Consider the following 13,190-nt stretch of genomic DNA (forward strand, 5'->3'; position numbering starts at 1 on the left):
ATAAGATGATACATACCGAGGTACAACTCAATAGAAATTACAAAACACTTTATTCATGTTTGATATTACTCGTAACTGTGTGCACATGAGAAAAGCATGTTTAATCAGCTAACTGCACAGATGCTCGAACGGCTTTTTGGCTTACGTCATGACACCGTGTTAAACCGTACAGGGAAGAATTTACCACTTGAAAAAAACTGCAGCCTCCCGAAAAAGTACTACTTCATTTTCGAAAATTCCCCAAAACGTTTTTTTCTTTTCATTGGAAGTGTTTGGTTCTTTTAGATAGGATCATTATTTGGTTTAGTGAATTGTTAGTCTTAAAGTAAGCCTTTTGTAATCAGATGAAACAACAATGTTGCTTTCTGCTCAGTTTGATCTGTCAGGATTGTTTTGCCATGTACTCGGAGTTATGAATTATTATTAATCGACACGATTGTCTGTCAAATATGAAGAATTGTTTTGCTGTCAAACGATATACAGGAAGTTGGATTGACCTCTGGCACCCGTAAACCTGCACAATAAGCCGGCCATCCTCAGGTTATCTTCACAACGAGACCTCAATCAGCGGCTCCTGTGACTCTCTAACATGTCTTTACTGGAATTTGTCGCTGGGAGCATTTCAGGTAATACTTAAATACTAAATACATCAATTGTATCGTTGACTATTTATGGCGCTGTAATATTCTCCTGTTTTTCATGTAAGGTGCGCTGGGATTGGCTGTTGGACACCCTTTGGACACTGTGAAGGTTGCGTTACACAATCACTAATCCATTTATCGCCATTGCATAAAATTAGCTTTTTCTAACACATAACGTCTCATTTCCAGGTGCGCCTGCAGGCCCAGACTGCGTATAAAGGAATATACCACTGTGTGGCTCAAACATACTCTAATGAAGGGGTGAGTCAATAAAAGGGAATTGTGCATCACAACGCAATAGAGGTTTGTCTTTGATATGTCACATACTGTACATACGATACAGTCCAAAAAGTCATGCAAAAGTCAACACTGTTTCTATGTGAATATTAACCAGTAGCAGCCACAATTAAAGTCTGAGTCATTTACAGCTGTAGACCAGGGGTGGGCAAACCTTTGGGGGTTGTGGGATGAATGGGGAAACACTGCTAGAAAAACTGAGGAAAACTTCTGTGCCATCGAAACGACGATATAAAACAATACGCTGCAAAACAACAACCAGGCTGAAGAGTTGCTGTAAAAACAGATGGACAAGCCTGACAACAGAGGATACAAATACATGGAGCAATAATGTTATCTGGATGCTCATTCGTCGTGAAGAAGTATCGCCTCATTCACTTACCTGAGGCGGTATTCGTATCGCTCCTCTTCCGATCCCACGCCGCGGCCCCCCTGTAACAGCCCCCACTTTGGGAACCACTGCCCTAATGGATTCCATTCCTATCAAACACACACTTCCTATTGACTTCTGTGCAAAAGTATACATTTTCTCTGCTCTGAACCAGGCGCTTAGTCCTTCATTCATGTGCAGGACTGGTTGACCTGTAATGGTGTCTTTGAATAAAATCATTTCAAAGTTTGATGCAAAAACAGGTACATAATCTTACATTGACTTTCTGTATCTGTTATCCCATCAGGTCCATGGACTCTTCAAAGGCATGGCATTCCCAGTCCTGACCACAGGCATCACCAACTCTGTTGTCTTTGGCTGCTACAATAACGCTTTAAATTATCTCACTCACTCCCAGCGACATGATCCAGGCAAACCCCACTCTGCAGCACACGTGTTCATGGCTGGCTGCTTCTCTGGTGCCATGCAGGTAAGAACACCTGATGCTTTTCTTTTCCACAACCTTGCAGTGGCACAGGAGCAAGTGTTGTCAGCAGAAGAAAAGAGGTAAAAAAAAAGTATTATTACGTAGCTCTGTGTTTTCTCATCTGATTGCCTCTTGTATTTCTGAAACTCCCTCAACAGCATCACTGTACAACTGAGTTGTGGTGTTTAAAATGTCTTCAGTAACAGTGTGTATAAAGCTGTTAGCATCTTCAAACTCCCCATGGTTTAATAGAGAGCATCATGCTGCCCCCTTGTGGCAGTAACGGTTAAACAGTTATCAATTGATGAGATGCTTTAAAATGTGCCTTCCTTAATATGACCAATACATTGAAAGATATGTGCTAGGTAAAAGCCAATGATAATCTATGTGTAAATGAGTTAGTGCATATTTAAAAACCTTTTGTATTGACGAATTGACGGGACTTGACTATAGACTTCAGAGACAGAGAGCAGAGAGGCGGCGCTCTACTGAAATGCATGTGAGTGTCTGAGACCACATCAAACCTTTCCATTTAAATGAATTGGATAATTATATATATATTTATGTGTGTGTATAAATTCATGTATAGTAGTAATAATAATAAATAGTTTTTTATCAATGACTAACACAGAGATATGTATTTCTATATATTACATGCCGTAACCCAGATGTATTACTTAAAAGTTACATAGTATTACACCATTAGACGTTTAATAATTCCACTGTTAAGGTGATTTACTTTTTTTATTTATTTTTTTAAATAATAAGTTTTATGAATTGCAATGTTCAAAATAAATTCCAGTGGAGTTTGGAAGCTAAAGATGTGCGTGTGTGTGTGTGTTTGTGCGCTTGTGTGTGTGCGCGTTATCTAAAATAGGGTGGCCCTGCAGAAAAAGTTTGGCAACCACTGCCTTAACATATTAAATCTGTGTTTTCGTTAAAGAGAACTTTGCCACATTCAAGGTTTTTTTTGGGGGAAAATGTATGCAGTGACTTAGTATCTTAGTATCTCAGTGTACTTGGCTGGAAGCTGGAGGGTCGTTGGTTCGAACCACAAGAGGACCAAACAATGGAAGATGGGCTGGTAGCTGGAGGGATGCCAGCACATCTCCTGGGCACTGCCGAGGTGAGCCCTTGAGCAAGGCACCTAACCCCCAAATTGCTCTTGGGCGCCTGCAAGGGGCAGACCTCCTCACTCTGCATCTCTCCGTCATCATCAACTTGTATACGGACTGTGTGTTTCATGGGGTGTCTGCATGTTGTGTGTTTCCTAACCCGTGTTTAAGTGATGCATGTAGAAAAATAACAACTGAGTAAGGAAACATAATTTCCCCTAGGGGACCAATAAAGTACCTTTCTAATGGTCGGCTTTGCTTTCAGGTGTTTGTCACTGCGCCTATTGACTTGGTGAAGGTGCGTCTGCAGGGCCAGACCAACACCAGCCTGTACAGGGGACCCAGTCACTGTGTTGCTGTCATTCTAAAGGAGAATGGAGTGAGGGGTCTGTACAGAGGAGGAATGGCCCTCGCTCTAAGGGATGTTCCCTGCTATGGACTCTACTTTTTACCTTATGAGGTCACATGCAAAGCTCTGACTGAAAGCGGCAAACAACCAGGTCAGTTTTGTGCCCAGTTTTGTGCTCCATCCTCTCACAACACTCACACTATCACTGACCAAGAGTCTATCTAAGCCCCGAACTAAACCTGGGTTGCACTCCTGCAAAAAAAGAGCCTATGCTTCCTGTTCATTGGTGAGTTAGCAGATATGAAATGAAATTAAAAGGGGTGCATCTTTAGGCATGATTTAAACATTTCTAGGGAGTCTGCCTCTTTAATGAGTGCAGGAAGTGTGTTCCTGGCCTTAAGATCAACATTTCAGTTTTATTTGTAATTTGGTTTCCCTCAACTTGCCCATAGGTGTGAATGTGAGGGTTCGTATGTCTGTCTGTCTGTCTGTGTCCGTCAGTCCTTCCTGTGGACCTGTAGACTGGTTGCTTGTCCAGGCTGTCCAATTGTATGCCGGGATATGCTGTTCTCTGCACAAGCCAAGCAAGAGAATGAATGTGTTGATCATGGTTAAGCTTCAGGACTTTCATTTAACCCAATAACTGATTTCCATCATTTTCCGTCCTCAGGAACATTTGCAATTTTGCTGGCAGGTGGTGTGGCAGGTGTGGTGACCTGGGCCTGTGCTACACCCATGGATGTTGTGAAAGCGCGACTTCAGATGTCAGGGGCCGGCGGCCGAGTGTACACGGGGGTGTTGCACTGCATTAGAATAAGTCTCAGAGAGGAGGGAGTGAGGTTCTTCTTTAGGGGCCTCCTGCTGAATAGCGTAAGGGCTTTCCCTGTCAACGCCATCACCTTCCTTACATACGAGAGCCTGATGAGAACTTTCAAGCTGGCACTGGTAGGATGACCTGCAGCGGGACATTTTATCATCAACACTCCCTGATGTGCAAAAGGACAGAAACCTCTTCAAGACTGTAGAACAGTGACTCTGAACTGTGGAAAAAAGGTCAGTTGGTATCCAAGAATAGCAAACCAGAACAGTCAATAACCAATATTTAAACAGGTTAAATATCTTCATGGAGAGATGGAGTCATAATTAGCGGACTACTCAGCCTTGGCAGAGGTATGTGTTCTCTGAATGCGTGCCTTCAAGTTTGCTTGTGTGTTTTGGTTTGTTGGTTCCTTGCTTGCAATGAACTTCTTTTGAACCGGTGAGTCTGCATCTTTGAATCAGAGCTGTCCTGGCCTTGAGCCAGCCGAACACGCCCAACCCCATAATGCTCCTTCCGTGGATCTCCACCTGCTATTGGAGTTGCCTTGGGGTATTTCTTGTCAATCACCAAATGACTAAGCTCAAAGTTCAAGATCAGGTGGGATTCAACAACAAATATGCAAACAACAAGAGAAGGAAGGTGAAGCGCTCACAAGGTGGCTGTGAGGACTGCAAGTGATTTTGTTCATTTTAATAAAATCATTCCGTCTTATTACAAAGGGTAATGGATTCAAGTTTTACCAATGCAACATGTACATGACACCCCTAAGCAACACACAGTGGGTTTAATCAAACTTATTTGTTCACAAATATGCTAATGCTATAAAGTGATAATACATAGGTTTCAGTTAAACAGCTTGTAATTTTCTCGGGGGGATCGGTCTTGTATTTTTGATCAGTTGCTCAATCAAGGTCAATGTTTCGAGTGTAGACTGAAAAAGTTTTAAACCAAAAAATGTGCAAAGAAATAGTTTTTATTTCAGCATCAATAACAACGCTGTATTTACAGTGCCCACTGAACAAACATACTTACAACTTTTAACAGCAGCCCATCAAGAGCTATTTCACTGTATGCCGTCTAATGACAATAATTATAGCGAGAGTCTTACCAAACACAAACTGCCCTCTGATGCCCCCAGGACAAGACGCAGAGAAACATCTTCCTCATTTATTGTCTGTACAAACTGCAGTCAGTCATAGTTTATCTGTTAAAGCACTGCCCTCTGCTGTTTAATGGAGACGTGTAGGTGCACTAGATGAACATACTGCTGTAGAAGTCTGACATCCATATAAGCTCAGATACATTTTTTGATGTCTTGCCACATTCCAGACAGCTACAAGTTTCCATTAAGTTCACCTCCATATAAAAACTCATTTCCAGACAACCTAGTTGAAGTCATCACTCAAGTTATAATGTGTGGTAATGCAGCCGTGTCAACTGCCAGTGTGGTGGAACTAATTCACAGAAATGCCACTCAAACTGACATCTTAAACTGACATCGGACTTCACTTGGACTCGATAGACCTGTGAGTTGCAAAACAATAACCTAGCATCAACCCCGACGACTGCTTTGTCTGCAGTACATTACCTTGCAGAGACAGACATAGGCCCATTATTGACAGTGATGAATTCATGTCAGACAGGTTTTAAAAGTCTAGATGGAAATGGCTGAGTGTTTATGAGTGCAAAAATCAACTGGTATGAAAAAACAATCTCAAACAATGACTGGAATGCATGTCATGTAGAAAGACTCATTATTCCACTACAGTATATCTACTGTATATCATTGGTCGCCCCCCGTGGACAAACTTAGTCACTGTGGTTATAAGCCAAATATTATACATTACAATAACAAATCTAAATAATTGGCAATTGGCAATGATTAACACAGGCTTTACCTATCAGGGAGAAACCTTATGGACTTCGCCTTAGGTCAGTGATTATCAAAGAAGGCAAGCCTGCATGCACACACACACACGGGGGAAAGTTTACAAGAAACAAGAGAAGCTTACAGACGGTTCAGTCAGTAATGATAGGGCAGCGTAATCCCGGAGTGGTGGTGGTGAGACCATGGTACTTGGACTAATAGATCTACAGCGAACAACAATTGAAAGTCATCACTGCCAAATAAAAACTTAAAAAGTGGCGATTAAAAACAGGCACTTTCACATGATTCACTTTAAATCAGAGATCAAATAAAGGGCTGACCCGTTCTGTTAAAAGTACTAGCTCCTTTTGAGGTTTTGTTTTAGTGGACAAGGTAGCTAGACCTGCGACCTACAAGTATGAAGAACTAAGAAATATAGTGTTACTTTGCATTGATTACAGCCATGTGTTCAATGAAAGCACATGGTGGGTAAAACAGTTCAGAGTTCATTGGACATTAAAGCAGAAAAGAGACATGTCCAACACATCAGCCGTGTGGCAGCACTCAGCATGAACACATGCTAGTGTAACACATTGAGATCGGGGCTTGGATTAGAGGCGATGCCTATTTGAAGCCATTATTGGATTTGATTGATAATGTCAGCTAGTGCAATTTTTCAAAGTATGTAATCCCACACATGTAATTGATTTGTGTAATAGATATAGTGACCTTCACTATTGATGTAATGCTGACACTTGCTGGACACACTGAAACCTGCAGTGCTCATGCCTGATTGGTTACATATAGAAAATCGATCTAATTTTGACGGCTGAATATTTGACCCCATCAAATACTTAAATCCTTACCACAATACTCCCTATACCTTTCAATTCACGTGCTTTCAGACTCGTGTTCAGAGACGATCAATTCATTTGAAACAAAAATAAAAGTTGATCAAACTAAATGATCTCCACCACAGTTACAGACACGAGCATGAGCATTCTCAGAATGCACTATGTGGTACTCAAATGTGTTATAAATGTGTCAAAGAGCTTTGGCTGGACAGGCTTTCAAAAGCCTCTTAGGCACTGGTGCCATTTCATTTCATACAACCACATAGAATAAGATCTATTTTACATAGTATGATGCAGAGTAAACATAGAATACATTCACCCGCTGCTGTACCACAGATGAGAGGAAAACTAGTACAATATGATGCATTTTGGAAATTTTAAAAAAACATTTAAAATTGCAACCCGTCAAAAACATGGAGGAAACCCTGAGCTTCCTCTTTAGCTGGTCACTGTTAGAGAAAGAACAGGTATACTGATCCACAGACTGGTGACAGCCTGGTCACATAGAGATACTGGTCCTCTGCCAAGCTAGTCACCACAGCCAAGTTCACTTTTGGGCCCTGTTCCTCTAAAGTGTCCGGAATGAGCAAAACAATACAACAAAAGCCACAAAATATACAGGTATCCCATGTGGATAACCACAGGTAGGCGAAAACATTTAAATACCTTGAACCAATTTTAGGTAGTATTTTTACTTTACCAGTCTTGACCCCTCAGTGACCCTGACTGGTTTGAAAGTCTTGCAGTGGCAGTTTTTGCTTGTGGTCCTGCTCAGCAGCCATAGCCTGCAATGTTTTTCTTTGGCTCTGTCTGGCTTTGTTGTACAGGAAAACTCCAATGAAGACAAGTAAGGTGCCAGTGGCGCTGAGGATGTTGACCTGGTTGCTGAATACAATGATGCTCAGCCACACAGACAGAGCGTGCTTTACAGTACTGGCAACACTGGGGAGAGATATGGGGTTACTGTTGTTAGCATCATTAGCATCACATTGATTCCACTAAAAACAGATGTGATATCACTGTAGATAGGGTTGCCAACTGTCCTGTATTAGCCGGGACGTCCCGTATTTTGGGCTAATTGGTTTGTCCCGTATATGGCTACTCCACTCTGTGAACAATAGATAGCCCTCTTAGAGATCCGAGCTCTGAGCAGTAGCAATAGCAGATCATGTGCTATTCATGCTGCTGGTGAGACCCGTTATTTAATCACAGGCCACATCAAGTGCATCCGTTGATTGTTTAGCATGCGTAAATGCACCAATTCATGACTGAAGTTTGGTTAATTCCATGTGTGCACTATACAGTTAAACATGGACTCAGCTACAGCATCATCAGCTGTCTTGTTAAGCTCAGCGGCGCTTTGTTTCATTGCTCAAATGTTGTGAAGAAGCTGCACTTAGGAAGAACAGAAGCCGACATGATTAGAATGAATGTTTTGGGACCAAAGACTGCAGTATTTTGGATAATGTGTGCCCGACTGAAGGTGAGCCTGTGTATTTCTCAGGTGCCACTAATGCCTCAAACAAGAGGAAAAGAAAAATGTTTCCAATGTGCGTGAGATATTTGTCTGTGTGATGGAGTGAAGGGCAAGTAACATGACTTTTATGAAGACAGTGATGAAACTGCCAGGCTTCTCCCCGTCTGTGCAAAAGGACAAAAGACTGCTTGAGTCCAGCAAAAACAGCAAAAATATACATGGAAAAAGAAGATTACTTTTACAGTAGTTTACTGTTTTGCATGTGAAATGTGATTTTGTCCGTGAAATTGAATTTTTTTTGTCCAAATTGTGCTTTCTTTGATAATATTACTACAACTTACAGTTTTTGTAAAGCTAAGGAATAATGTAGAATAAAGAAAATATACACATTTTGGCCTTTCCCAATTGAATATGAGTAGCAGTGTATTTACACCACACCACACCCACACCCGAGGCACCGTGGCATCACACACACGCCATCCCTTATTCGGTAGTGAGAAAGTTGGCAACCCTAACTGTAGAGCATCATGACTACGTTACAATAACTTGGCCAAGTTCCATTTTGGCTCACTCCCTTATTAACAAATTTACCATTAACGCGGCCACATAACAGCTACAGCTTCAGGTCATCGGCTGGGCGTAGTGATCTAACAGCACAAAACGTGTACCTAACAAAAACCCCTTGAAGTTGGGAAACATAATTTTATTTCACCTACCTGAAGGTAACAGGGGAGATGCGACCCATGAGAGCGTAGGCTGTGACACTCTGGAGGTGGAAGAGTCCACCGTCAAAGAGCAGTAACAGGAGGACGTCTTGATTAAAGATGAAGCTTCGCCTGTTCTTTCCAATCACAGGAATATCCTGGGGACGCACAAAAGAGCGTGACAACTTGATTCCTTCTCTCAGACTGGACAATAGTTCTGCCACCTACTTGAAGATGTGACAACCCATTCATACGTCACGGATTTGTCTAGAATCTAATCAAACCAAACATTTTCACAGCTGTGATCCTTCTACCAAAGGTTCCTCCTTGTTGTAGAAGTACATTTCACCAGGCGTGATGTGATATTGGGCTATGGAAATATATTTGATTTGACTAATTATTTGAATACAATGGTCAGATCATAGAATGTAGACACATTATATGAATTACAACAGCATAGCTGTAACAGAAGATTACATCACACGCTGACCTACCAGAAGGAAAACCCATGCAGGTATAAGCATAATGACTGCTGCAGCACTGGTATAGAACTGCAGCTCTGGAGGGCTAAAACAAGAACAATTCAATTAGCAAGTGTTTGATAATCCCAAAATGTTACATGTTAGAAAAGGAGGAGGTCACACTGTTTACCTGAACTTGTACGTGTCTCCACTGAGTAGTTTCTTGGAGAAAACGTTCTGTAAACTGAGATCAGAGAGCGAGAGACGGCGGTTTGCTTAAGTGTCACACTGCAAGTACACATGTACACAAAAGTAAGCACACGCACACGCACACACACACACACACACACACACACACACACACACACACACACAGTCACACTTGAGTGCCACTGTACCAGTCCATGATGTTGGTGGAAAGGGCAGCAGAAAATCCCAGCGTGTTGAAGCTGACCTCAGTGGCTGTGCAGAGGGCCAGGCCGGCCATGACGGGGAACAGAGACAGGTTCACCCACAGACCTGTGGGAGGGAGAAATACACACGTGCGTACAAAAATGAGTCATTGTTTTACGAGACTGAAGTTGGCTCAGACACAGCATCAGTGTTTGTCATAGATACTTTGTATACAGGTCCGACTGGAACATAATCTCATATCAACAGATCAAAAGCACCAGATTAAAGATCTCGTGTCCTTAGTTTGTAAAGTGGCTAAGGCGGCTAATTAAAACTTGATGACATGATACGAGGACATGACGTCTGAAACAAATAACACCATGGTATTACTCACTAGGAGGCTATTATACAGTAAAACAACATGAAAGATGCAATACTTCATAACTGGTCACTAATTAGCCAGTAGGTAATGATTGATAGAGATATAAAAAAATAAAAAAAAAGTAGTTGTGGACATAGGTGGACCAATAAATACAGGTGGATTAATATCCTCTAAGGCACCCTTAAGCAAAGAAGCACCTGACAAGAAGTTACACATACACAGAAGCTATCATTACATTACAACATTATCAGGCTCACTGACAATTTCAGGCTTGTTATTTATTTGAATAACTCGGTCTTCTGAGTTTGTTGAAAAGCTGCATGAAAAGGGGAAGATTGCAGAGTCAGTCTGAAGACGGACGTGTGTGTGTGTGTGTGTGTGTGTGTGTGTGTGTGTGTGTGTGTGCGTGTGTGTGTGTGTGTCTGTGTGTCTGTGTGTGCTCTACCTGTGTACTCCCCTAGGATCAACCTGGACATGATGACAGTGAAGATGGGTGCTGAGCTCTTCACCGTCTCAGCAAATGACACTGCCACATTCTTGAGACTCACCAGGCCCAGAACCACAGTGCTGAACCTGACAAGCAGTACAAACAGGTAGAGTGTGTCATGTCACACAACAATTACTACTAAAAATAAGTGAACCCAGTCTGAACCTCTAACTCACCTCATGAGTCCAACAAACAGCATGATCATGATGAAGTTGGGGGGGTACTCAGTCCTGGACTTGTGCTGGTACAAGCAGCAGGGCACAAACATTTTCAGGAAGCCTATGACTGTGGTGGAGAGCATCTGCACAGCACCTATGGGGCCCAGACACACACACACACCAGCAGCTTTAGCTTAACTTATGTAGGAGTTGGAAATAAAGAGTGCTTGTTTTTTCTCTATCAAAAAAAAGATAATTATTGCTGACAATTGAATCTTCTTCACTCCATTTTTGTGATCATACAGCCCAGCAAAAGCCCACATACTTTCACTGTAAGATATTATAAGCTTGTGAAGCAGTAAATCTGCTCATACACAACAACGTATGTCCTTGTTTGACATGATCATGCTTAAATCATGTATTGTTGACAACGGCTGCCTGGATAGTGGGAAAACCTAAAGCCCCATGATGTGCTTTAACAAATAGTCAGCTCTGATGTAAAATACAGACAGGCTGTACCAGGCTAACACACACGTTAACATCACTCAAGATTTGTAAAAAAAATGTTGTCTTGTGATGACATTATTCCTCAAACTTACCCAACATGCTTGGCTCACCCTCAAGCAATGTGAGGATGTATTTGTTGAGGAACAGCGTGCAGAAGCTGAAGAAGTACCAGAGGCCCAGGTAGGTCAAGGATCGCGAGTTCCACACTCCCGATCCGGCCTCAATCACCGTGGTCTCGGTCACTGTGATTTTCAGGACCTGCTCTCCTGGCAAGCTCTCACTCCGGGCGAGCACCACACGCTCCTGAAGGTTGCTGAATGGAGACAGGAATCGCCACAGCGGATGTCTGGAAATCTGCCTGCTGGCCGACATCGTGTGTGTTGCCTCGGGGCAACCTAATGGTCCCAATGGTCCAACAAGGGCAAACTTATGGGAGGTGATGGGTTGAAGAGTATATAGTATATATAATATTGATTTTCAATCCATCTTTGCTTTATTTGATTTGAATAATAAGCCGTCTTTCCAACAAGCAGATGCTGGCGAGTAGTAAAACCTGTCCTTTGATGCAGAACCTGAAAAATTAAGCTTGTGTTAAGTGTACTGCAGATAAACAGGACAGGGAAAGCTCACATTCAGGCATACAGACATATAGATCCAATCTACACATCCTGTAAATACTGCATGGTGTAATAGAGCTTACACCCAATTGTCTCCTGTTCTACTGCTGATAAACAGCGCCAACACCCATTATCAACAACTGCTGTCTGTGTCAAGTTATAAATTAGATATAACTAAATAATATATGATAAATAAAGGACGGACTGGTTCAATGGTTTTTAATCGTAGAGATCTAAAAGCACAGAGCTACACAAATCTGTTGAACAAGAGTGACAGGTGAACCAAATATAAATGTCGTGGAACTTTCACTTTTCAACTCATAACACGCGTAAATTGAATTCAATAAGTAAGAAAACGTCCAATGGACCATTTTTGAAAGAGTTTAGTGCATAGCGATTTCATCCTCAAAAGGTTAAAAAAAATGTTTTTTGCAAACCAAACTTGTAATATATAGTTAATTAGTAGTTAGCGTTCGCTATAGTAGATAATTTAAACTTATTGGCCACTCTACGGCTCTTGGCTTTTCCACTCGGATCGCAAAGGGACCGAGCTCTCTGCTGTTACACCGAACAATGCGCTCGGTAAAGGAGAAGTGCTACATTGTCGGTGGCTAACGTTAGCTATCTGTTGCATTGTTTGCAGCGGGGTGCTAAGTAGAGCAAAAGCTGCAAGGCAGCATGTCAACAAAAATAGACTTACGTTGCTTTTCCACGTGGATGATGAAGCAGCTGTGCACCTGACTAGAGACGTGGCCGCTAACGCCAATCAAAGCCCCGCGTCAAGCTAGCTGCTAGCCTGCCGGGGTCGGGGGGTAGGAGCGGCACACTGGGGCACTTAACCCCTTCAAAGTAAGAGCCTGTTTCAAAAACTCGCAACAGGAATCATTTCATCAAATTTTCGTTTGGGCTTCTAGAACATTTTATTTCCGCGCCGATATTTGTCGTTGTTTATTTAAATTAAGGGTCAAATTACTTTAGTACAATTTTAAAAGGAACGATAGGCTTTTATTATCGAAATAGTTGACGCAGCTGCTACTAAAGCAAAACATGATGAAGACTCTGCCGGCATTGTCAACAATCTTTCCTGTCCCAAGTTTAAAAGGCTAGGATGAACAGAGTTTATTTTTTATGTGGAGCAGAGGAGTAACATTACTGCCGTTGGTGTAATTGGTTCATATTTAACTGCTGGTTAAATATTAATGTG

The 13,190-nt window shown here is 42.0% G+C and overlaps 2 protein-coding genes across 2 annotated transcripts; one reads left to right on the forward strand and one right to left on the reverse strand.

Annotated features, from left to right (window-relative positions):
• The first annotated feature begins 487 nt into the window (after positions 1-487).
• On the forward strand, positions 488-4,748 carry slc25a45 (solute carrier family 25 member 45). Its single transcript, XM_076167177.1, has 6 exons — positions 488-626; positions 707-750; positions 831-902; positions 1,616-1,798; positions 3,176-3,410; positions 3,930-4,748. The coding sequence occupies exons 1-6, from the start codon at positions 590-592 to the stop codon at positions 4,211-4,213; spliced, it is 855 nt and encodes a 284-aa protein (XP_076023292.1). The 5' UTR covers positions 488-589; the 3' UTR covers positions 4,214-4,748.
• Positions 4,749-4,755: 7 nt separating this feature from the next.
• On the reverse strand, positions 4,756-12,825 carry LOC143013513 (solute carrier family 35 member E2A). Its single transcript, XM_076167173.1, has 9 exons — positions 12,687-12,825; positions 11,462-11,941; positions 10,881-11,016; positions 10,663-10,790; positions 9,841-9,961; positions 9,633-9,686; positions 9,476-9,548; positions 8,994-9,139; positions 4,756-7,742 (listed from the first exon to the last, which is right to left on the reverse strand). Exons 2-9 carry the CDS (start codon positions 11,739-11,741, stop codon positions 7,514-7,516), a joined length of 1,167 nt encoding a protein of 388 aa, XP_076023288.1. The 5' UTR covers positions 11,742-11,941; positions 12,687-12,825; the 3' UTR covers positions 4,756-7,513.
• Positions 12,826-13,190: the final 365 nt, after the last annotated feature.

The sequence above is a fragment of the Genypterus blacodes genome, unplaced genomic scaffold, assembly GCF_046128005.1.
Source record: "Genypterus blacodes isolate CSIRO-AG114 ecotype Tasmania unplaced genomic scaffold, CSIRO-AGI_Gbla_v1 ptg000156l_1, whole genome shotgun sequence".
In the NCBI taxonomy this organism is placed as follows: Eukaryota; Metazoa; Chordata; class Actinopteri; order Ophidiiformes; family Ophidiidae; genus Genypterus; species Genypterus blacodes.

Coding starts and splice junctions, on each gene's coding strand:
- slc25a45 (XM_076167177.1), top strand. CDS start 590: ATGTCTTTACTGGAATTTGTCGCTGGGAGCATTTCAG. Junction 903..1,615: donor AAACATACTCTAATGAAGGG/GTGAGTCAATAA, acceptor TTATCCCATCAG/GTCCATGGACTCTTCAAAGG. Junction 3,411..3,929: donor TGAAAGCGGCAAACAACCAG/GTCAGTTTTGTG, acceptor TTCCGTCCTCAG/GAACATTTGCAATTTTGCTG.
- LOC143013513 (XM_076167173.1), bottom strand. CDS start 11,741: ATGTCGGCCAGCAGGCAGATTTCCAGACATCCGCTGTGGCGATTCCTG. Junction 10,791..10,880: donor CTGTTTGTTGGACTCATGAG/GTGAGTTAGAGG, acceptor ACTGCTTGTCAG/GTTCAGCACTGTGGTTCTGG. Junction 9,549..9,632: donor GGAGACACGTACAAGTTCAG/GTAAACAGTGTG, acceptor TTCTTGTTTTAG/CCCTCCAGAGCTGCAGTTCT.